General features: G+C 38.3%; 2 protein-coding genes across 5 annotated transcripts in view; one reads left to right on the top strand and one right to left on the bottom strand.

The window, feature by feature from the left end:
* Positions 1-7,555, bottom strand: part of RMND1 (required for meiotic nuclear division 1 homolog) — a 45,254-nt gene extending 37,699 nt beyond the window's left edge. Inside the window, exon 1 of one of the 3 annotated variants that reach the window (XM_077149280.1) lies at positions 6,781-7,554. The gene's annotated coding sequence lies outside the window, so the exon portion shown is untranslated. Of the gene's footprint in view, positions 1-6,780 lie in introns of all 3 variants that reach the window. The other 2 variants (XM_077149281.1, XM_077149282.1) reach the window with 2 other exon arrangements.
* The window catches only part of DCPH1 (damage control phosphatase 1), a 40,598-nt gene continuing 22,585 nt past the window's right edge, over positions 7,143-25,155 (top strand). The window contains exons 1-4 of one of the 2 annotated variants that reach the window (XM_077149278.1): positions 7,143-7,352; positions 9,696-9,801; positions 19,313-19,557; positions 24,171-24,336. In XM_077149278.1, the coding sequence (XP_077005393.1) occupies positions 7,261-7,352; positions 9,696-9,801; positions 19,313-19,557; positions 24,171-24,336 (609 nt within the window). In that variant the 5' untranslated portion in view covers positions 7,143-7,260. The remainder of the gene's footprint in view (positions 7,353-9,695; positions 9,802-19,312; positions 19,558-24,170; positions 24,337-25,155) is intronic. The other variant, XM_077149279.1, reaches the window with a different exon arrangement.

Here is a 25,155-nt window from a genome sequence, read left to right on the forward strand (position 1 = left end):
TATAAGGGTTGTCTTTCTGTCTCTCACACACATACATGCACACATTCCAGACAAAGGAAACAGATAACTCCCCCCTTATTTACAGCATAAAACACTTGTTCTTTAAGAGTAGGTTATAGACTACTGCCACCTCCTCCTTCTGATACTCCTGGTACAGCTGTGTGCTAAGTCAGTGCGGATGTGGTACCTCGTCCATGAAGCGGCAGCTGGGAATCTTTGGCTCTTGCCAAATAAAAGTCCCAAGGAAGGAGTCAAGACTGAGTACAATGATCATATTAATTGGTGAGTGAAGGGGCAGGACAGTTCTGTGGTGCAGTTTAAGAGTTATAGGCGACTTAGTGAACTGATGAAAGCCCACTGTGAATGACATGGTTTATCAATGAGGCAGATCAGATTCCATCTTGATGGACAGCTAATCAATGACACAGATACCTGCACAGTTGGAAAGGGAGGAAGATACACTTGATGTGTTTCCGCAGCAGACAGGAGGTGTATATTAAAAAGGGAGCCAGCTACTTTACTCCAGAACTCTGTTTCTACACACTAGGAGTTCATTCTCAATTACAAAAACTGTAATTTGGTTCCACTACATCCTGACTACAACCATACAGTTTTTCTCTATTCTTTTACCTTCCCCCTCTCCACTGCTTTACTGTACGTAATGCAACTGGTGTCTGTGCACAAACCCAGTGTTTGTTTTTTTTTTAACAAAATGGCCAGTGGCATGTTTTGATTGATGCCAAATGGAGATTAGATGGGGAAAAATACTGGTTCTGTAAAAATATTCTCTTTCCCCATAAGTGGCATTCTCAGCAGTTAATAGCTGTATATGCCAGTAAGTTATTTTGCTCTCACTGTTTAACAAAAACCAACATAAAGAAACCGTGTATACCTTGTTCAATTGCAGAATTGTTTCCCATTTATCACTGTAAAACCAAGGACAAGTTTACAACTTTTCTGTACATAGCTGTTACAATCTTTAAGTAGGACTAATTATCCTAAAAGAAATGAATTCTAGATGGTCTTCCCTTCAAGTCAAGCATCGTGTTGTACAAACAAACTTGTTTAAATGGAAAAAAAGAAAAAAGAGTAGGTCTATAGGACCACAATCTATTTTTTAAAAGCAGGCTATCAAGAATAATAATTAAAAAAATAATAATGTGTTCAGTGCTGGAGATATAAATATGAATTGATAATCTCAGAATCTAAAATTTAGCAGGGAAATAGAATAATGTGATAAGTTTCAAAACAGAGAAATATACATACTGCTTTGGTGCCCACAGAAGGGGGTATGTGGGGGTGAGGGGTAGATGGAGCCTTTTCACAGAGGTGACATTTAAACTGGGTCTTAAAAAGGCAGAGGTATCCTCAAACAGCCCAGGTACATAGTATTGTTTCTTTTTTTTTCCTGGTAAACCATGTGCAACTTTGGGGAGATAGGAGCAAGCTACAGGAGAAAAAGACTGCAAAGGAATCAGTGGGCAGATTACCAAAAGATCTGTAAACAATATTAAAGAGTTTCTATAGGTAGGGGGAGGTGATAAGTTATGTTTTAGTCTCTCTCAACCCCTCCTCCTTGTTGTCATCAAAGCCAAGTTTCTTAAATATATATTTGATCTAGTGTCTCACATTTAAAAGCTTCTTAGTGCCTCTGACATACCAAGTGCTCTGCTATACCTCACAATAACCCTGCTAGGTAGTTTACAGGTGAGGAAACTGAGGCTTACAGAACCTAATTCAATTGCTCATAGCAAGGTACAGAGATGAAACTTGAACCTAGGTTTTTCCAATTCCAAAGACAACACAGGTACTCTTACCTACTTTCTATATTGCCGCCCTTCAGAACTCTAAAGACATGGGATGAGCGGCAAGGGTATTTCAAACTATCCTCAAAAGCTTTTATTCTGTGCCTGGTTCTGATTCAATTAGCTACTGTAGTTCCTTAATGAGCACTATTCCTTGCCAGTTAAACCAATGGGTTTAATTATAAAGATTTTTAGAAATTTGTGAATACAGACCTGATTCTTTCATTGTCTTCTAGGAAATTCTAAAGACCGCCTTAATCTTAATTCTAAAGATGTACTATTACTGAGAATATAAAAGCCACAGATAAAACATGAATGTCTTGTCTATCTCTTTGCTGAGAAAAAAGTCTGAGGTGTAGCACTTAAGGTGTCCAAAACATGCACAAGACTCTTCAGGCTTTGCCACAAACCAGAAGACATACATCAACAAGAAAGTTAAATTTTCGTGGTACAAAGTGAACTTAAATTTAGAGGTAAAAAGTATAACAGATTTTTAATTCTTAATAGCAACATGTAATGTTTTTGGCATTGAGCACCCATAGTCTCCACATCACCCTTATCGTAATTCTTGATGGTTTCTATATTCACATAGACCACTGGTGGGGATGATTCCTCCAATACCTTGGTCTCCTGAGTTCCTTGACCCCTTCCCGAAGGACTTTACCACAGTCATATGTTCTGGACTGTGCACCAGCCTCATGTGGTCAATGAGCACTTGAAATGTGGCCAGTGAAACCTAGTATTAAGAATTAACAAATAGGGCAGGCAACGGTGGCTCAGTGGCAGAGTTCTCGCCTGCCATGCCGGAGACTCAGGTTCAATTCTTGGTGCCTGCCCATGTAAAAAAGTATTAACAAATAACTGACACCCTTGATCTATGTTAGCCTTTTGAAATAGCTGCACTAGCACATTTTCAAAAGAGCAGATCAATCTAAGTGTCCCAGTATCTCCACGTCACTATCTCCACCTCTCTGTTTGAATTTCATAAAAACCCAAGTTTCTCCAATTCAGAGAGGGACAGAACTGAGGCATTAACCTCCTGTTTCTCCTTGCCTTGCACAACTGAAATAAAAGGTTTTTTCTCTTTGAAATCCTGGTGTCTCAGGATTGATCACTGAGGACATCGGGCAGTTTACCTGGGTTTGTGTGGCAATACTAGTACAAACTGAGACTCAGCACAAAAAAGAAAAAAGAAAATAACATTTCTCAATTTTCTATTGATTATTTCTTGATATGATATTTTTTGACATATCAGGTTAAATAAAATACATTATTTAGACTAATTTCACTTTTACTTTTATCAATGTGACTTCTAGAACATAAAATTATGTATGTGGCTTTACATTATGTTTCTATTGCAAGGTGGTGCTCTTGACCTTGTCTTCACCAGTAACTGGCACCCTTCATAATCTCACTTCCACATTTGCACCACATACCACCTTCTATAGTTCCAGCTCACTCCTATTACCCAATTCCAACAATTCTTCAACTCCAACAGGACTTATAATTCGATGATTCAACCACCCTTTCACTCTCCATCACACACAGTTTATATGCCATGGTCTGCTATTATAATCTGTCTGTCCCACACATCCCTAATCCCTCGTACCCCTCTCTTCTAGATACCTACCCACTGGGCAAAACCTCAACCCTAACAAATATTAACTCGACCTGATTTGTGCCTGTACTCCTGCAGGTGTACTTGGCTGGAGAAGACTGACAGACCAACCAACCATGCGGTCTGGTCTCACTTTATCATCACCACGATGAAACTCAGGTGGGCCTTTTATGCTGCTCAATAAGCTTACTACATTGTCCTACTATAGCTTACTCTCTCTCTTCGCAACCCTTCAGTGGCTCCTCCTTTCTCATTCTCAATAATGACTTTGCTTCCTTTGCCATTGATAAACTAGAAATAGTCAGAAGAAAACTTCCACAAGCTGTCACTACCACCTAGCTGCCCTTGTACTTTGCCTTTCTCCTGCTACCACAGATGAGCTGTCCACAATCCTATGTGGAACCAAATCTTCTCTCTACATACTGAATCTCATCTCTTCCTGTCAACTGAAGGAATAGACTAAACTACTGTCCTCTCTCCCATGTCTTTTATTTTTCCCTCTTTATCAGAACATTGTTATTGAATACAATTATATGCTCTAATTTCGCTCATCTTAAAAAAATCAAATTCTCTCCTAACTCCATTTCCCTTCATATGCCACACCTTTTCTCCGAGCTCTTTTTCAATAAAACTTTTTTAAAAGGAGTTTTACTCACTGTCTCCAACTCTGTTCTCAAACTTCCTCTTAACCTATTTCAGTCAGGCTTCTTCTATCCCTACCAGTGGTGAAACTATCCTCAAAAGCTTTTATTCTGTGCCTGGTTCTGATTCAATTAGTTATTGTAGTTCCTTAATGAGCACTATTTCTTGCCAGTTAAACCAATGGGTTTAATTATAAAGATTTTTAGAAATTTGTGAATACAGACCTGATTCTTTCATTGTCTTCTAGGAAATTCTAAAGACTGCCTTAATCTTAATTCTAAAGATGCACTATTACTGAGGATATAAAAGCCACTGATAAAACAAGAATATGTCTTGTCTATCTCTTTGCTGAGAAAGAAGTCTGAGGTGTAGCACTTAAGGTGTCCAAAACATACACAAGACTCTTCAGGCTTTGCTACAAACCAGAAGACATACATCAACAAGAAAGTTAAATTTTCGTGGTACAAAGTGAACTTAAATTTAGAGGTAAAAAGTATAACAGATTTTTAATTCCCAACAGCATTATGTAATGTTTTTGGCATTGAATACCCATACACTCCACATCATCCTTATCGCAAAAACCTCCAAATTTCTCAACCCAATGGTCATTTTCACGCTACTTAACACGAGATACAGTTAATCATGCCAACTCTTCTTGTAAACACCTTTACTTGGCTTCCAGTGTAACACAGCTAAGTTTCCTCCTACTTCATCAGCTGCACCTGTGGTCTCTTCAGTTCGTTCTCATCCTGGTAAGAAAGGTGAGCACCAGGGTTTGGTGTTTGGACCTTTTTTCTGCTCTATTCTCAGGTTCTTGATGATCGCACCCAACTTCATGATTTTGCATATCATCTATACAGTGATGAATATCAAACATTTATCTTTAAGCCACTCTCATGCATCTCAAGTGTAATATGCTCAAAACCAAGCTTCAGGATTCTTCCTACAAAACCTAATTTTCCTCATTCATAAAACAGCAGTTATATCCTTACGTTTGCTAAAGCCAAAAACCTACAGTCAGCCTTGGTTCCTCATTCCTCAATCTGCTAGCAAATACCACTGGGTTTATCCTGACTAGTCTTCATTGCCAATACTGTTACCTCCCTTGGCCATGTTACTGTTATTTGCAGGGATTACAGGAATAGCCTCCTAATTTGTCTCCCTGCTTCTGTTCTTGGCCTGCACCACGGCCTTTTTTTCAACACAGTCACTAAAGTGATTCTTTGAAAATTTCAGTCAGATTACATTTTTCCTCTACTCAAAACTTAACAATGGTCTCAAATTTCACTTACAAAAAAAGCCAAAGCCCTTAGCAACCTCCCATGTGGCCCTACCATATCTGGCCCTTTATCAACACTGACATCTCCCACAGCTCTCTCTCCTGCTCATTTCCTCCAGGTGCTCTGGCCTCTGGATCTTTGACCTTACTGATTCTCAGGCTTTTCTTTCCAGTATCTGTAAAGCTCATACTCCCTCACTTCCTTCAGGTTTTTGTTCCAGTTTCTCCTACTCAGTGTATCTTTCTCAATCACGTCAATTAAAATGCACAACTGGCATCCATTCTTTCTTCTTCCGCTTTATATCCATTGAATTTAGCATCACTTGCATACCTTGTATTTTTTATTTATGAATGCATCCAACAAATATGAACTAAGTTTGCACTATGTGCTAGGCATTGCCCTAGCTGTTGATAATGCAGTTGAAAATATACAAAAGTTCCTCTCTTTTGAGTCTAAAGAAGTACATTGGGGATGATAAACAATAAACATGGTAAATCAGTAAAATATATATTGGACCGTGAATAAATGCTAAGGGGGAAAAATAGGAAGGACAGAATAGGAGACTTTTGTCTGTCTCTCCCCTCTAGACTGTAAACTATTTTAAGACTGGGATTTTTTTTTTTTGTCTTTTTTTGCTCTGGATTCCAATTGGGCCTAACACTTGAGTAAGCACTTAACTGATATTTTGTGAATGAAAGACAAGGTAGCTGTTCAGTTCTCTGGCACAAGGTCAACTTTTAAACAACAATGACATTGATTAAGAAAATGCTATTAGCATAAACAACAAAAAAGGAATAGATCAAAAATTTTTTTAAATTGTGCATCAAAGGGCATTATCAAGACAGTGATGATTTTGTATGATTTCAGTTATATAAGATATCTAGAATAAGCAAATTTACAGAGACTGAAAGTAGACTAGAGGTTACCAGGGACTGGGGGTAAAGGGAATGGGGAGTTACTGCTTAATGGGTACAGTTTCTATTTGGGGTGATGAAAATGTTTTGTTAATGGACGGTGATGATGGCAGCTCAAACTTGCACATATAATTAATTGTACACTTAAAAATGGTTAAAATGGAAAAATTTATTGTTACAATAAAAAAATATTTTTAAAAAGAAGAAAATGCTATCAGCCAGGCTAGGATTCAACAGGCAAATGGCATTTATATTTAGGAACATATTTTCAAGTTTCTTAAGCTCGTGACTATTTTATTTAACTTTGCAATTACCTTACAGCTCGAAATAGGGTTCAATAAGTGTTTATTGATTGGGTGCTTTCCGCTCCCAGCTAAATCGACCAAAGATCGGTGGAAGAGGGAGGGGATAGAGCGGTCCCAGCGACACCTGCGACGTGAGAAGGCTAGGGCAGCAGGGATCAAAGGCCGAAAGATCCACCCGGGACCACACTAGTGGCTAGCAAAAGGCAATGTACTAACCTTTTCGCCGGAAGAAAAGATGGAAGCGCAGCGAACAGAACTGACTCTCACTGCAGACGCCCACACGCTGAGCTAAGATCACGCCCGCAAGTACGCCGTTCCAACGCGCAGGCGCATAGAACTCCGGGCCCAGGGGAGCGCGAGCCGCCCCGGCCACGTGACCACCCGGCCACGTGAGGTCCGCTGTCGCGTCCTCTTCGGTTCCCGAGTCCCTGAGACTTCCAGGCCTCGGCCCGCTCCGCCTCCCGCCCGCTGCCAGGTTCCGCTTTCGTCCCCGGAAGTCTCTGCCTTGTCGGATCCGCCCATTGTCGGTTTCTTTAAGACGCCGAATAAAGTTTCTGCATTCAAAAGCATTTTTTTAATCTTTTTTTTTTTTTTGTCGCATCCCTCCCTTTCTCAGCAACTCCTTCACGGCGGGACCGCCTGCCTCTCTGGCTGCGGCCGGCGAACCCAGCTTGGTGGGTTCGGGATCGCGGAAGGATGGCAGGGCCTCCGAAGTCCCTCTCCGGCCAGGACGTAGGGTTCGTCTGCTTCTCCCATCCAGTCTCTCCTCGGCCGTACCGGGCCTGTCGGTAACCTGTGGGGACGGGAACCCACCGGCCGCCGGGTTCGCAGGGCTGCCCCTCGGCTTCGCAGACGCGCGTGGAGGCCACAGCGAGGCCCCCGGCAGTGGGTGGACGCTGCTGCCGCTGCTTGGTCAGGACTGACCGGCTGGCGGTGAGCCCTGGCCCTCTGCCAGGGGCAATCCCGACTGCACCGCAAAGGACGACAAACGGCTGCCAAACCCGCCACGTGACCCATTCCGGCGTTCTAACGCGCTCATGTAGGAGTCTGTGTTGGCCCGCATGCCTTCCTTGAGACTTTACCCGCTTCCGCCCCCTTTCGGGCTGTTGCGGAGCGAGGCTTTCCTAATGTTTCCTCGCGTTAATAAACGCACTTGGGGGATGGTGGTGGTAAAGTCTCCGTAAGACATGTTGGGACTTTGAGGTATATGGAAACATTGTTTAATGTATTGAATTAATAGTCCCACAATTTTACGATGTTTGTAGTTTTTTAAAAGAAATGTTTTAGACATCGTGTTAGATTTCAGGTAAAGTTATGGATGACCGTAAAATGAAGATAACATCCGTTAGCATGAATGGCCAAGTTTGTATTTGAGACAAGTCCTTACCCCGAGATAGTCACCAAATAGGAACACTTAGAAGAAATGACCTTACTGGGACCGGGACCTCGCGTGAGGAAAGAGAGGCGCCCAGGACCCAAAATTTCAGGATGCATTCACTCCCTCTCCTGGTGGTGCGGATGCCGAGAACCTATTTAAATTTGGGGCCCTACGCAATCCTGGCTCTGGGTCTTTCTCTGCAAATGCAGGCCTCTGGCTGAGGAAATTTACAAGTTAAAAAAAATAGTGATACTTCCTAATTAAGGTCCAAACTTCAAAGCACTGTCCCCTCTCTTTGTATCTGCTGCTTTAGGAAAATTCGAGGGTCAATTGGTTTAAGTTCTTCTCTTCCTTCAAGGATTCTGTGCTTCCTCCCAAGGGAATTAGTAGAGATTTTTTTGAAAATTGAATTTGGTCAGAGTAGTTACTATGCGTTTTAAAACCTAATAACTAAAGAAAAAAAAAACGACTAATAACTATTTTTAGTATACGTAAGGCACCGTAGAGTCTAATGTTTGTTTTTGTTTTTTTTTCTTAAAGTTTTATAGCTATCATTTGAGGAAATCTTTTGAGGAAATACTCACTGTAAAATAAATAGTATGCTATATGGTGGCAGTCACATTTCATTTTTTTTCCATGTGACTATCCCATTAGTACAGCACCATTTGTTGAATTTTTGGGGTGTGTGTGTGTGGGGGGTAGTGTACAGGTAGGGAATCGAACCCAGGTCTCTGGCATGGCAGGCAAGAAAAAAGAATATTTTAAAAGTTGGCATTTTTAGAAATATGATGACCCAAAAATTAAAGTTAGAATAGGTGATTTGGTCAGAACTATTCTTTTCAAAAGTATTTGATCAACTTTCTTGGTTTTAATTTTTTCTGTTTATCTGAAGATATGGGGCATCAATCAGTTAAGATCAGTGCTCTATATTTAAAAACACAGAATTTCACCACCTAATGAAACCTATTTATCCCCTAACTGAATCATGCATTTCCTTAAAAATTTGATTCATGTGCATTCATTTTATTTGGGGGTAGAATAGGATGGAAGGAGTACAGGTAGAGAAGGTGGCAAGCAAAATCTTTGAAAGAATTCAGATTGAGTAAGAATTAAGATGTAGAGAAAAAAAGAAGTGAGTTTAAAATATCTTTTTTTATTAATTAAAAAAATTAACAAACAAAACATTAAGATATTCCATTCTACATGTACAATCAGTAATTCTTAATATCATCAATAGTTGCATATTCATCATTTCTTAGAACATTTAAAATATCTTAAATGCTTTGTGTTACAACAGCATATTAATGTTTTTAAGACAGTTTTACATTCATTGCCCCATCCTTCTAAGTAGGTGGTCACTTAGTAAATAATTGGTAGAGTTTACTTACTAGACTTGGGTCTAGAACCAATTTGATTTCTAAGCTATTCCTTTTACTATCCTATCACATTTTAGTTTTTGATTCTGGAAAATAAAATACCAAAAGAAAAAAAAAGAATGGGAAACATAAGAATGGCTAAACAGACTAGGGCAGAATTCGGGATTAGAGGCACAATACTACTTAGCTTCCATGTCAACAGAGAAGTTTTCGGATGTCCCCATGTCTTAATATCATAGTGGACATTTTCTGGTCTCTTAAAAATCATATGGAAGGGAATTTTAATTTAAATGTGATAGTCTAGAAACTAAAAGATAGCACTCTTCTAGAGTTAATGTTACTAAGAGTAATACAATGTATGTGACTCTCTTTTCTAGATCATTTGCATATCTTACAATTAAAGACAGAATACCACAGATCTTAACTAAGGCTATTGATACATTGCATCGACATAAAAATGAATTTTTTGAGAAACATGGAGAGGTAAGAATTGTGCTTTAAGTAATTTTTAACTCTTTAATAGAAACACAATAAAAAAAGCAGTTATTGAAGGTTTTGATTTTCATCCTAAAATGAATACATGGATTGAATAGTTTTTTGCTTTTAGTGTAATATAATGAGGAAATACAGTCATGCAGTAATAAAGGGTAAAATAGCCAATCTCCAATTTACAAAAGAATTAGGTCCCAACAGTTTATCCTGTCAGTTATTTGGACTTCAAGGACATGTTCTCTAGTATATACAATGTTATAAATGGTGTTTAGGCTGTGGACTTGTTCAGGAAAAACTTTTTAAATTTGAATTTAGCTGAATTGCAGTATTTATGTAACTAATTTGAGAACTGAGTGCTGGAAGCTCAGGCTGCTGTGCAAAACTCAAAGATGAAGACTGAGAATGTTGATTGACACATTATGCTGAGTTAAAGATTTGAAAAACTCATTAGGTCTTAGAGCAGAAAAAGATCTTAGACATTACTTGGTCCATTCAGTTAAAGGATGAGGAAAAATCCTGAGAACTATATTTCTGTAAATGCAGACCTTTAAACTTCCAAATCCAGTAATCTTTCTGTTGTACATATCACTGTAAAAAGCCGTGCAGTTCATTTTAACCAGTTCATTTTAACACTTGACACAGTTTACACCAAAGATTTAGAGAAGTGGTGGTCATTTCTTAGCCTAATTGAAATGGAGCAAGACGGCAGATGGGCAATTTGAGCTCAATGTCATATTTCATTCAACTTCTTTTATATTATCTTCTTTGACACAAATCCTGGCATAATAAAGGGATCTCTTATTGTTCTTCATTCCCAAGATCCAGCTCATCTTAGACACTGACACTTCTGTTGATAAATGTTCCATTGTTCGTCAATGATTTTGCTTTGATGAATGCATGCATTTATCACACAAGCATGATTTGACAAAATGTGGGTAGTTGACTTGAGCATTTGGTCACACACTGAAGCAAATTGCCGTAACACATTTGTATTTTGACTGGAGAATTCCAAAATACAGTAATTAATCAAGTTTTACTATATTGCTATTTCACTTTTATGCTCTTCGTCACGTCAGTGTGGTTATGTGCAGTCATAGGCAAGAGTGAGCAGAAAGAAGGGTCTATTCCTCTACCCTGCTCACCCCCTTTCATACTCTCCTGGGTAGAGGACAAGGCCTAATAAAACATTGCTGTAAGTAAAGTCTGCCTTTGGTACCCTTTCTCTTTCTATTTTTCGTGCCTCTCAGATCTGAGGTTACTCTCCTTAGGTCCCATGTATGCTCGTACCTCCCTGATCTCTCAATTATAGCACTACTAGCCCTGCCCCAAAGGGAACTTTCTCTGTAGTCAAATGCCCATTCCTTAGATGACCTGACTTGACAATTGTGAGCCCCTTGAAGGTAGGCTTTCAACGCCATCTCTGGCCTTGTGCCAGTGTCTGCCACGTCACAGGGTTCAGTAATGTTTGGATTGAATCAAAGCAAATTAACAGACTAACTGACATTGACACAATTGTGAGTCCATTAGCCCTAGTGGGTATTTGCTTCTTAAAAAAGAAGATGCTTATATTCCCAAATGTATCTCAGTTGTTGGAATTTATAGTTAATCAGTTAAGGTATAAAAATTTAGGGTAGACATTTGTGTGGGGAGAGCACTACCTCATAAGAGAGTCATCCATGTTAGGAGTCTCTTTTTGGGCTTAGTTCCCATAACTTTTTCATAGCTTCTTTTCCTCAATTTTTGAACCTGCAGAATATATAAAGCTTCAGCCTTTCGTTCTAGCAACAAAAGAGATTACACTTAAAAAAAAGAAAAGGTTGGAGAGATGTCTGTTTAGAAAATTATAAGGTTTGAAATTAGGGACTAAATACCCTAATACCAACATTGTAATAATGATTAAATGTTCAGTTTGGCTTAATGTTCATTTCCTGTATCTTATTTTAAATGTGTCTTAAATCTTCTTTCTTTTTTTTTATGGGGCAAGAATCTTGCTCGTGTGAAACTGAAGGGTCAGTGTCATTTTATTTATTTATTTTTTTTATTTTTATTTTTTTTTTTTATTAACGGAAAGAAAAAAAAAGAAATTAACACAACATTTAGAAATCATACCATTCTACATATGCACTCAGTAATTCTTAACATCATCACATAGATGCATGATCATTGTTTCTTAGTACATTTGCATCGGTTTAGAGGAACTAGCAACACAACAGAAAAAAATATAAAATGTTAATATAAAGAAAAGAAATAAAAGTAGTAGTAATAGTAAAAAACAACAACAACAAACAAACCAACAAGCAAACAAAAACAAAAAAAACCCTATAGCTCAGATGCAGCTTCATTCAGTATTTTAACATGATTACTTTACAATTAGGTATTATTGTGCTGTCCATTTTTGAGTTTTTGTATCTAGTCCTGTTGGACAGTCTGTATCCCTTCAACTTCAATTACCCATTGTCTTACCCTGTTTCTAACTCCTGCTGAACTCTGTTACCAATGACATATTTCAAGTTTATTCTCGAATGTCCGTTCACATCAGTGGGACCATACAGTATTTGTCCTTTAGTTTTTGGCTGGATTCACTCAGCATAATATTCTCTAGGTCCATCCATGTTATTACATGGTTCATAAGTTTATCTTGTCTTAAAGCTGCATAATATTCCATCGTATGTATATACCACAGTTTGTTTAGCCACTCTTCTGTTGATGGAGATTTTGGCTGTTTCCATCTCTTTGCAATTGTAAATAACGCTGCTATAAACATTGGTGTGCAAATGTCCGTTTGTGTCTTTGCCCTTAAGTCCTTTGAGTAGATACCTAGCAATGGTATTGCTGGGTCGTATGGCAATTCTATATTCAGCTTTTTGAGGAACCGCCAAACTGCCTTCCACAGTGGTTGCACCCTTTGACATTCCCACCAACAGTGGATAAGTGTGCCTCTTTCTCCGCATCCTCTCCAGCACTTGTCATTTTCTGTTTTGTTGATAATGGCCATTCTGGTGGGTGTGAGATGATATCTCATTGTGGTTTTGATTTGCATTTCTCTAATGGCCAGGGACATTGAGCATCTCTTCATGTGCCTCTTGGCCATCCGTATTTCTTCTTCTGGTAGGTGTCTGTTTAAGTCTTTTTCCCATTTTGTAATTGGGTTGGCTGTCTTTTTGTTGTTGAGTTGAATAATCTCTTTATAAATTCTGGATAATAGACCTTTATCTGATATGTCGTTTCCAAATATTGTCTCCCATTGTGTAGGCTGTCTTTCTACTTTCTTGATGAAGTTCTCTGATGCACAAAAGTGTTTAATTTTGAGGAGCTCCCATTTATTTATTTCCTTCTTCAGTGTTCTTGCTTTAGGTTTAAGGTCCATAAAACCACCTCCAGTTGTAAGATCCATAAGATATCTCCCAACATTTTCCTCTAACTGTTTTATGGTCTTAGACCTAATGTTTAGATCTTTGATCCATTTTGAGTTAATTTTTGTATAGGGTGTGAGAGATGGGTCTTCTTTCATTCTTTTGCATATGGATATCCAGTTCTCTAGGCACCATTTATTGAAGAGACTGTTCTGTCCCAGGTGAGTTGGCTTGACTGCCTTATCAAAGATCAGATGTCCATAGATGAGAGGGTCTATATCTGAGCACTCTATTCGATTCCATTGGTCAATATATCTATCTTTATGCCAATACCATGCTGTTTTGACCACTGTGGCTTCATAATATGCCTTAAAGTCAGGCAGCGCGAGACCTCCAGCTTCGTTTTTTTCCCTCAAGATGCTTTTAGCAATTCGGGGCACCCTGCCCTTCCAGATAAATTTGCTTATTGGTTTTTCTATTTCTGAAAAATAAGTTGTAGGGATTTTGATTGGTATTGCATTGAATCTGTAAATCAATTTAGGTAGGATTGACATCTTGACTATATTTAGTCTTCCAATCCATGAACACGGTATGCCCTTCCATCTATTTAGGTCTTCTGTGATTTCTTTTAACAGTTTTTTGTAGTTTTCTTTATATAGGTTTTTTGTCTCTTTGGTTAAATTTATTCCTAGGTATTTTATTCTTTTAGTTGCGATTGTAAATGGGATTCGTTTCTTGATTTCCCCCTCAGCTTGTTCATTACTAGTGTATAGAAAAGCTACAGATTTTTGAATGTTGATCTTGTAGCCTGCTACTTTGCTGTACTCATTTATTAGCTCTAGTAATTTTGTTGTGGATTTTTCTGGGTTTTCTACATATAGTATCATATCGTCTGCAAACAGTGATAGTTTTACTTCTTCCTTTCCAATTTTGATGCCTTGTATTTCTTTTTCTTGTCTAATTGCTCTGGCTAGAACTTCCAACACAATGTTGAATAATAGTGGTGATAGTGGACATCCTTGTCTTGTTCCTGATCTTAGGGGGAAAATTTTCAATTTTTCCCCATTGAGGATGATATTAGCTGTGGGTTTTTCATATATTCCCTCTATCATTTTAAGGAAGTTCCCTTGTATTCCTATCTTTTGAAGTGTTTTCAGCAGGAAAGGATGTTGAATCTTGTCAAATGCCTTCTCTGCATCAATTGAGATGATCATGTGATTTTTCTGCTTTGATTTGTTGATATGGTGTATTACATTAATTGATTTTCTTATGTTGAACCATCCTTGCATACCTGGGATGAATCCTACTTGGTCATGATGTATAATTCTTTTAATGTGTTGTTGGATACGATTTGCTAGAATTTTATTGAGGATTTTTGCATCTGTATTCATTAGAGAGATTGGTCTGTAGTTTTCTTTTTTTGTAATATCTTTGCCTGGTTTTGGTATGAGGGTGATGTTGGCTTCATAGAATGAATTAGGTAGTTTTCCCTCCACTTCGATTATGTTGAACAGTTTGAGGAGAGTAGGTACTAATTCTTTCTGGAATGTTTGATAGAATTCACATGTGAAGCCGTCTGGTCCTGGACTTTTCTTTTTAGGGAGCTTTTGAATAACTAATTCAATCTCTTTACTTGTGATTGGTTTGTTGAGGTCGTCTATTTCTTCTTGAGTCAAAGTTGGTTGTTCATGTCTTTCCAGGAACCTGTCCATTTCATCTAAATTGTTGTATTTATTAGCGTAAAGTTGTTCATAGTATCCTGTTATTACCTCCTTTATTTCTGTGAGGTCAGTAGTTATGTCTCCTCTTTCATTTCTAATCTTATTTATTTGCATCCTCTCTCTTCTTCTTTTTGTCAATCTTGCTAAGGGCCCATCAATCTTGTTGATTTTCTCATAGAACCAACTTCTGGTCTTATTGATTTTCTCTATTGTTTTCATGTTTTCAATTTCATTTATTTCTGCTCTAATCTTTGTTATTTCTTTCCTTTTGCTTGCTTTGGGATTAGTTTGCTGTTCTTTCTCCAGTTCTTCCAAGTGGACAGTTAATTCCTGCATTTTTGCCTTTTCTTCTTTTCTGATAAAGGCATTTAGGGCAATAAATTTCCCTCTTAACACTGCCTTTGCTGCGTCCCATAAGTTTTGATATGTTGTGTCTTCATTTTCATTTTCCTCTAGGTATTTACTAATTTCTCTTGCAATTTCTTCTTTGACCCACTTGTTGTTTAAGAGTGTGTTGTTGAGCCTCCATGTATTTATGAATTTTCTGGCACTCCGCCTATTATTGATTTCCAACTTCATTCCTTTATGATCCGAGAAAGTGTTGTGTATGATTTCAATGTTTTTAAATTTGTTAAGACTTGCTTTGTGACCCAGCATATGGTCTATCTTTGAGAATGATCCATGAGCACTTGAAAAAAAGGTGTATCCTGCTGTTGTGGATGTAATGTCCTATAAATGTCTGTTAAGTCAAGTTCATTTATAGTAATATTCAGGTTCTCTATTTCTTTATTGATCCTCTGTCTAGATGTTCTGTCCATTGATGAGAGTGGGGAATTGAAGTCTCCAACTATTATGGTATATGTGTCTATTTCCCTCTTCAGTGTTTGCAGTGTATTCCTCACGTATTTTGGGGCATTCTGGTTCGGTGCGTAAATATTTATGATTGTTATGTCTTCTTGCTTAATTGTTCCTTTTAATAGTATATAGTGTCCTTCTTTGTCTCTTTTAACTGTTTTACATTTGAAATCTAATTTGTTGGATATTAGTATAGCCACTCCTGCTCTTTTCTGGTTGTTGTTTGCATGAAATATCTTTTCCCAACCTTTCACTTTCAACCTATATTTATCTTTGGGTCTAAGATGTGTTTCCTGTAGACAGCATATAGAAGGATCCTGTTTTTTAATCCATTCTGCCAGTCTATGTCTTTTAATTGGGGAATTCAGTCCATTGACATTTAGAGTTATTACTGTTTGGATAATATTTTCCTCTACCATTTTGCCTTTTGTATTATATATATCATATCTGACTTTCCTTCTTTCTACACTTTTCTCCATGTCTCTCTCTTCTGTCTTTTTGTATCTGACTCTAGTGCTTCCTTTAGTATTTCTTGCAGAGCTGGTCTCTTGGTCACAAATTCTCTTAGTGACTTTTTGTCTGAGAATGTTTTAATTTCTCCCTCATTTTTGAAGGACAATTTTGCTGGATATAGGAGTCTTGGCTGGCAGTTTTTCTCTTTTAGTAACTTAAATATATCATCCCACTGTCTTCTAGCTTCCATGGTTTCTGCTGAGAAATCTACACATAGTCTTATTGGGTTTCCCTTGTATGTGACGGATTGTTTTTCTCTCGCTGCCTTCAAGATCCTCTCTTTCTCTTTGACCTCTGACATTCTAACTAGTAAGTGTCTTGGGGAACGCCTATTTGCGTCTAATCTCTTTGGGGTGCGCTGCACTTCTTGGATCTGTAATTTTAGGTCTTTCATAACAGTTGGGAAATTTTCAGTGATAATTTCTTCCATTAGTTTTTCTCCTCCTTTTCCCTTCTCTTCTCCTTCTGGGATACCCACTACACGTATATTTGTACGGTTCACATTGTCCTTGAGTTCCCTGATACCTTGTTCAAATTTTTCCATTCTTTTCCGGATAGTTTCTCTTTCTTTTTGGAATTCAGATGTTTCATCCTCCAAATCACTAATTCTATCTTCTGTTTCTTTAAATCTGTCGTTGTAGGTATCCATTGTTTTTTCCATCTTTTCTACTTTATCTTTCACTTCCATAAGTTCTGTGATTTGTTTTTTCAGTTTTTCTATTTCTTCTTTATGTTCAGCCCATGTCTTCTTCATGTCCTCCCTCAATTTATCGATTTCGTTTTTGAAGAGGTTTTCCATTTCTGTTCATATATTCAGCATTAGTTGTTTCAGCTCCTGTATCTCATTTGAACTATTGGTTTCTTCGTTTGACTGGGCCATATTTTCAATTTTCTGAGCGTGATCCGTTATCTTCTGCTGGCATCTGGGCATTTAGTCAGATTTCCCTGGGTGTTCGACCCCACAGGTTGAAAGATTTTTCTGTGCAATCTCTGGGTTCTGTTCTTCCTATCCTGCCCAGTAGGTGGCGCTCGTGGCACACGCCTGTCTGTGGGTTCCACCAGCGAAAGTTGCTGTGGGTCCCTCAACTCTGGAAAACTCTCGCCGTAGGGGAGGTTCGGCAGCCGAAGCGTCTTGGAAGAATGCCAGCCGGCCCGGGGTTCCAAACGCGGGGAGGGTCGCCGGCCGTCGCAGCACAGGAGAGCGTCTGGCCAAATTAGCCAGTCGGCCCGGGACACCAAGCATGGCGGGAGGGCGCCAGCTGTCGCAGCCCGGGAGAGTGCACTGTTCCCAGCCGACGGGGGAGTCACGTGTTTGGAAGGGATCCCCTGGTCACTGTTCTCCGCAGTCTGGGGATTTCCGACCCAACTATCTCAGTTGTTCCGGGGGGCCTCGTGTGGTGGGGGCACCAGCCGCCGCGGCCTAAGGGGACCGCCTGTCCAATTCTACCAGCTGGCCCGGGAAGGTGGAAGGGAGGGACTCCGGTCGCTTGCCGTCCCACCCAGGAAAGCCCGTGCCCCTTGGTGATCTCACCGGAGCTGGTTCTCCCAGATAGTCAGCCGTTCCAGGATGGGGTACGCTGTCCCTTTGATCTCCCTCGTGGCTCCGGGAGCTGCTCTGTATTATCTCCACTCCCCCAGTAGCTGTTCTGGAGGAGGAAAGGTGAGGGCGGCAAGGCTGTCGAGGCTGGTGGCGGAGGAGCACAGTGAAGGCGAGGGAAGAGGGCACCGTGGTGGTTGGAGAGCAGCCGGAGCAGGAGGGGGAGGAAGGGGGAGAAGGATGGCGGGCGGCTCGGCTGCTGCGGGCGTGGGCGCCGCGCGGCGGGCCGGCGGAGAAAGAGAGGGGAGAAGGATGGCGGGCGGCTCGGCTGCTGCGGGGCGTGGGCGCCGCGCGGCGGGCCGGCGGAGAAAGAGAGGGGAGAAGGATGGCGGGCGGCTCGGCTGCTGTGGGGCGTGGGCGCCGCGCGGCGGGCCGGCGGAGAAAGAGAGGGGAGAAGGATGGCGGGCGGCTCGGCTGCTGCGGGGCGTGGGCGCCCCACGGCGGGCCAGCGGAGAAAGAGAGGGGAGAAGGATGGCGGGCGGCTCGGCTGCTGCGGGGCGTGGGCGCCGCGCGGCGGGCCGGCGGAGAAAGAGGTCAGTGTCATTTTAATACTATTCTGATCCCATATCATTTGTCCCTCTCCAACTGGCCTGTTAGGTGAGATGATATGTAGCACCTTGCTTGTCAGGGCATCTCATCTAGTTGCAACTCAGTGGAGAAAAAGGAATTAGAAACACACTTTGAGCTGCCAAGAGAAACCTTAGGAAGGCCAGTGTTCCTTTTCTAGTAGTGTTCCTGGTGAAAGGATATAGTTGGAAGCATGAAAAACATGACCTTAGCAGTAGTGGTCATCTCACCTGATAGGAAAGGCTGATACTCTAGTTCATAAGATGAAACTTAAAAAAAAGGGGTGGGGGAAAGGCAGAGGGTAGATAAAGTAGGATTATGCTGATATGAGATGTTTGTGTGTTCTTTGATTTTCAACTTAAAAATGATAAATTTAAATGTTTGTAATGGTGTGTGAAAGACATAAAATATAGTCTTAAACTGTTTTTTTTTTTTTTGTCCTTCTTATGTTTTGGTCCATAAAAAATGTGTCACCCTAGAGGAATTTGTTTTTTCTATTTTTGTAGAAACTCCTTCACACACATACAGTCCATCCAAAGTATATAATCAGTGGCTCACAATATAATCACATTCACGATCATTTTTAGAACATTTGCATCACTCAGAAAAAATAAATAAAAAGAAAAAACTCATAACATTCCATACTCCTTACCTCATCCTCTCATTGACCACTAATGTTTCAATCTACCCATTTTTTTTATCCCTTATTCCCCACCTATTATTTATTTATTGTCCTTGTTTTTTTACTCATCTGCCCATACTCTGGATAAAGGGAACTTCAGATACAAGGTTTTCACAATCACATGGTCACATTGTAAAAGCTATATTTACTTTTGTCTAGAGGAGTATTTGAGATAGTTATAATTTTTTCTTTTTCTTTTTATATATTTCCCCAGAAAGGCCTGGAAGCTGAAAAGAAAGCTATTTCTCTTCTTTCTAAACTACGGAATGAATTACAAACAGATAAACCAATTATCCCCTTGGTTGAGAAATTTGTTGATACTGACATATGGAATCAGTACCTAGACTATCAACAGAGTCTTTTAAATGAAAGGGATGGAAAACCAAGGTGGTTTCACTCACCTTGGTTGTTTGTAGAATGCTACATGTATCGCAGAATTCATGAAGCAGTTATCCAGAGGTAAGTATATAACCATCAAAATACCTAATACTTAGAATACTTTGTGCTTCTTTTGAAACTTTAAAAGGTTACATTTTGAGATAAACACTGGTGGAAACCAGAATTCAGATCAGTTCAGCAAATATTAATAGCATGATTGGACATTTTGGTAAATGTAATAGATGCTTGGTAATTAAAACTCAATTGCCTAGATAGACATAAAGAGTGAATATCTGAAATATGAACTAGTTATAAATTCTTTTAAATAGCTTATTTTTCTTCTGGAGTAAAATGAATTATGTTTACTAAGCAAAAATGTTAATTTGAAGTAATTACATGTATAAAATAATCAAGATGAAACAAAGTAAGCATGTTTTATTTATCAAAATAAGTAATGTATCAGAATTAATTTGGTATTAATATAATATACCAATTAATTTGGTATATTATATTAATATTATATTAATTGGAATCATCAGAACAGTGAATCACTGTATTATTTTATGCATTATCTTAATGAATGTTTAGCCTTTTTTTAATGGCTAAATTAGAAAAAGGCACCAAAAGTTAAATATGGGTTTCTTTTGAAACTTTATAACTAGTTCATACTTCAGATATTCACTCTTTATGTCTATCTAGGCAATTGAGTTTTAATTACTAAGCATCTATTGCATTTACCAAAATGTCCAATCATGCTATTAATATTTGCTGAACTGATCTGAATTCTGGTTTCCACCAGTGTTTATCTCAAAATGTAACCTTTTAAAGTTTCAAAAGAAGCATTATAAAAATAACTTTCTATAGTCTTATTTATATTAATTTGGTTTTCCTTACATCTAGATATAGAGTTTGATTTATACAGCAAAAGAAAAGGTAATGTGGATTGTCCTTTTAGCTCACAGATTCCAAATATACAGGTCTGCTGAGTAAGAGGGATCCTTTGGTGTCCATTTCTTAAAATAGAATAGAATAATCTTAAGTGATCAATCAACTAGCACTAATAATAAAATAAAAAATTATTGGGGAAACATGCATAACGTTAGATATGTATTTGTAAACTTTGTCTTTAGAAGATATCTTTTAAAATCACAATTTGCTGTAGTTGTTTTTGCTCAATAAATGTGTGTTAGAACTTGCCTCAGAAACAAAACACACTAATAGAAATCTAGCACAGCAAAATACTAGCTCGTAATAAAAGTTATCATCTGTTGAAAACTAGCTCTGTTCCCATTACTCTGCTGCCTAGTGCACTGTAGGTATTGTGATTCCCATCCAACAGTTGAGGAAACCAAGGCTCAGAGAAACTGATACCTTGCCCAGAGTTAGCTGGTAGAGCTATTCCTAAGCTGTTTAGAGCCAGGATTGGAGCCCTGGTCTGTCAGTCCAGATCAGAGCCCTCATCAGCCTACCCACAAGAAAGAGTTAGATTTGGGTGCCTGTCAAGGGCTTAAGAGTAGTTAACACATACTGGGTGACAGGTTCATAATTTTAGAAAGTATCTGTGGTATTACCCAAAGCTTCTGAAGCATTGAAAGACTGGGTGGCACACTGAACAGATTTGGAAGTTGAAAGTTTCAACACTGGGGAGGTAAAAGGAATGCTGTTTCTAAGGTGAATCTTCTAGGTGAGTTGGGTTCACAGTAAAAATCTGGGGTGAACCTTCACAAATTTGGCTGTGTGTTAACAGCCTAGTTGGGACAAGGGTAGGTTTTTAAAAAAAATTACAACATTAAAAGTTCTATTTTAAAATAAATAAATGATAATTTTTAATCAGTCTGGAGGGTAGAGTCTAGGCATCAGTTTTTCTTTAGGTGCCTTAGGCAGATTCTGCTTTACAGCCTGGGTTAAAACACTGATCCAGAAAATGGTTGTTCAGAGGAACAGAGCAAAAGCTTAGCTTGAAGTTCAGAGAACTGGGAGGGTTGGATGTTTAGAGAGTTCATGGATATGAAACGCTCCTAAAGGATATCTGTGGCAGATATTTAGAGTTCTGGGGATTTGTGTTTTCTTATTTTAGAACTCAGGTAGGTTTTAGATCAGTAAAAGAAAGAGCCATTTTATAGTGAGAGCAGCGGTGAAGTTATTTTTAAATGTCCAATTTGTCAGGGTCCTTGTAGGGGGATTCCTAACCACTCTAAAGTGACCAAGAAAGGATCTTCTTAACTTGTAGGACGTGCAAGCACATATTAGCTTTAAGACATGTTTTGATGATTTTTGCTGCTTATTCTGAAACATACTGTTTATTTTCTTTGTCAGGATGTTTGTTTGGTATTTATTAGTGTTAAATAGTTGAATAGTCTACAAGTCTACATTAAGATTCAAATCTAAGATTCAAAGTGTTAGCCATATGAAATTTAAATATGCTACATAAATATATTTCAGATAATAAAAATGGAGAAAATAGCAGACTTGTAAAACTTATTGAAGTGCAATATACATATAGAAAAACACATAGGTCTTAAGTGTACAGTTCAGTGCAATTTTATAAGAACACATCTATAAACCTAGTGCCCAGATCAAGAAGCAGAACATCGCTGGTACCCCAGAAGCCCCTCTTATGTCCCAGTCCAGTCACCACCATCACCACCATCCAGGATGGCCACTATTCTGACATGTATTAGCTTTGCCTGATTTTAAACTTTATTTAACTGGGACTACGTAGTATGTAATCTTGTGCCTGACTTTCACTTAACATTATGTTGGTGAGATTCATCCATATCATAGCATGTAATTGTACATCATTCGTCCTTACTGCATTGTGTGAATGTATCACAGTTGAATTCAGCTATTCTATTGTTAATGAAGATTTGAGTAGTTTCCAGTTTATGACTATAAAGAATACTGCTGTAAACATTTTTAACACATGGTTTTGGTGAAAATACATGTGTATATTTTGGGAGTATATGCCTAGGAAAGAATCACTGGGTCATACTATATGTATATTATACAGCTTAGATTCTAAAATAGCAAACATTTTAAAATGAGAGATTGTAGCTATGTGAATTTACTGTCTTAAGTACAAGAAATAAGTCTCCCCTTTTATTTGAGGTGTGATTTTAAACCAATGAATGACTTGTTATGAAAACACTGTAACCTTCTGTAAAGGGCCGGATAGTAAATATTTTAGGATTTATGGATGACAGATGGTCTCTGTCACAACTCCTCAGCTCTGCCATTGTTTCAGGAAAGCGCCACAGACCACACCTAAATGAATGAGCATGGTTGTGTTCCAATGAAAATTCACTAAAGGACACTGAAATTTGAATTTCCCATTGCAAAATAGTTCTCTTCTTTTGATTTGATTTCAACCATTTAAAAATATAAAAAATCACTGTTAGCTTGCAGTGGCAGGCCAAATCAGGTCCCTGAACTATAATTTACTGACTCCTATGCTGGAATCTATGCACCCAATTAATTTTTACCCTTTTAAAGCACCTTGAGAGACTGACTCGTTTCAACAGTGCTGCCATCGCTGAAAACATCTATTAATTCTTTCAGAGCCAGTTTACAAGCTTCTAAAAGAAAATTGGGCTAATTATTTTTCAGTTATTACTCATTTTTGGGGCAAATATTTTATTCAATTTGATTACACCCCTCATTCAAGGAAAAAATTGAGTGACTTTTAGCTGTTTTCAAAAATAAACTAATGCCAAAGGATGAAGATAGGCTACTGCTGAGGACATTCAGTAGTGTGCCACAGGCTCTGAAGAGAGTTCCAATGGGAATTTCAAAGTGCTTTTACAATGGCAGCGATCGTGAAATGAGGGAGTATCTTCCCAAGTGACTGGCAGGAGCTATAAATTAATTTTGTTTTTGTTTTTTTAATAAATCCCATTACTTCAGTCTTATATTGTTTTTACCTTAATGTAGGGAACACAGAAAAAGTAGTTAGTTTGGAAGATCTGATCACCTGAATGTCTTTTATATTTGATTCTGTAAAGACCCATTATTAGTATTTATGCATGAATAACTCTTATGCATGAAGATATAACAGTGACACATACATCACCTTTGGTCAGAGTCAACCCGGGATTAAAAATTGACAAAAAAATTTACACATAAATTTTCTAAATTTATCACTATAGTAGAATTTATAATCATAGCCTCTGAATTATCTCAAATTCTCATTGTGTTCCCATGGTACTGCGTGTCTGATGGTTAGCAGTTACAACACTGCGTTGTAGAATTGCTGTTTATATTCATGTGGTTGTTACTTGGAACCCTGCCACATTAGGTGCTCAAAAAATGTTTGTTGAACTAAAGTGTTTATCTTGAAATTTTGTTTCTTCTTTTTCTTCTTCAAAATCCTGGAAGGTTTACTGGGAAAAATAGTAGATAAACATGGACATAGTCACAATAGCTACTTAATTCTTTCAGTAAGATATTTGATTAGAGAATGTTTGACAAATAATTCAAATGAGTTTGGGGGACTTATTCCTGAATAATTTGACTATCGTACTGTCATGCTTAGTGATGTTTACTGCCCATTACCACTAAATATTGAGATTGGATGGTATTATTCTCTTTCCTTTAAATAATTACAACTACCCAAATATACTTAAGTACAGGGTTGTAGCAGTACTTCAGTTACATTTTTCTCTTATGTTTTTATTTATTTTTTTCTCCTGCTTTAGTCCACCAATCGATGACTTTGACGTATTTAAAGAATCCAAAGACCAAAGTTTCTTTCAGTCGCAGGAATCTATCGTTGCATTATGTACTCACCTGCAAGAGTTGTTGAGCACCATTGAAGACCTAGATGAAAATCAGCTGAAAAATGAGTTTTTAAAATTTCTGCAGGTAAATGTGACAATCTAAAAAGTGTATTTATTTGTTTATTTAAAGAGTTTTAAAAAACTGGCATGTAGTTAACAGCATGGGCATATTGTCATGTGGGTTATAACTGATTCCTTTTTATCATTTTGGTAGTAGTGCTACTCAAGAGATGAAAATCCATTTATCTATAAAAACCAGTTTTGAAGTCTATTCTAGTGCATCTGGAAATGATTTTAGTAACACAAGAGTCCCCTGACTTTCATCTCTGCCATTCCTCATAGAATACCTCATAGTGATTTGATCTGGCCCCAGTCTGACAGGCTTGATGCCTGGCTCTGTTCATTTGTGGTTGGGCCTGAGGCAAATTAATTTCTCTGGGTTCAGTGTCCTCATCTGTAAAATGAGGATGACTATTCCTCATAATTTACTGTAAGAATTAAACTAGATGCATGCACATGAAGTGAAACTGTGATGCTGTTATCATCATCAGGTGACATGATGAGGTAGCCAGGCATGGTCAGGCAGACTTTTTTTTTTTTGGTGCATGGCCCAGGAATCGAACCCAGGTCTCTTGAATGGAAGGCAGGTATTCTACCACTGAACCACCTGTGCACCCCCAGGTGGACTTTTTATTTTATTTTTTTTTATTTTTATTTTTTATTTATTTTATTTTATTTTTTATTAGTTAGAAAAAGAATTAACAAAACAATTAGAAATCATTCCATTCTACATGTACAATCAGTAATTCTTAATAACATCACATAGTTGCATATTCATCATTTCTTAGTACATTTGCATCGATTTAGAAAAAGAAATAAAAAGACAACAGAATAAGAATTAAAA

Source organism: Tamandua tetradactyla, chromosome 2 (assembly GCF_023851605.1).
Source record: "Tamandua tetradactyla isolate mTamTet1 chromosome 2, mTamTet1.pri, whole genome shotgun sequence".
Lineage (NCBI taxonomy): Eukaryota > Metazoa > Chordata > Mammalia > Pilosa > Myrmecophagidae > Tamandua > Tamandua tetradactyla.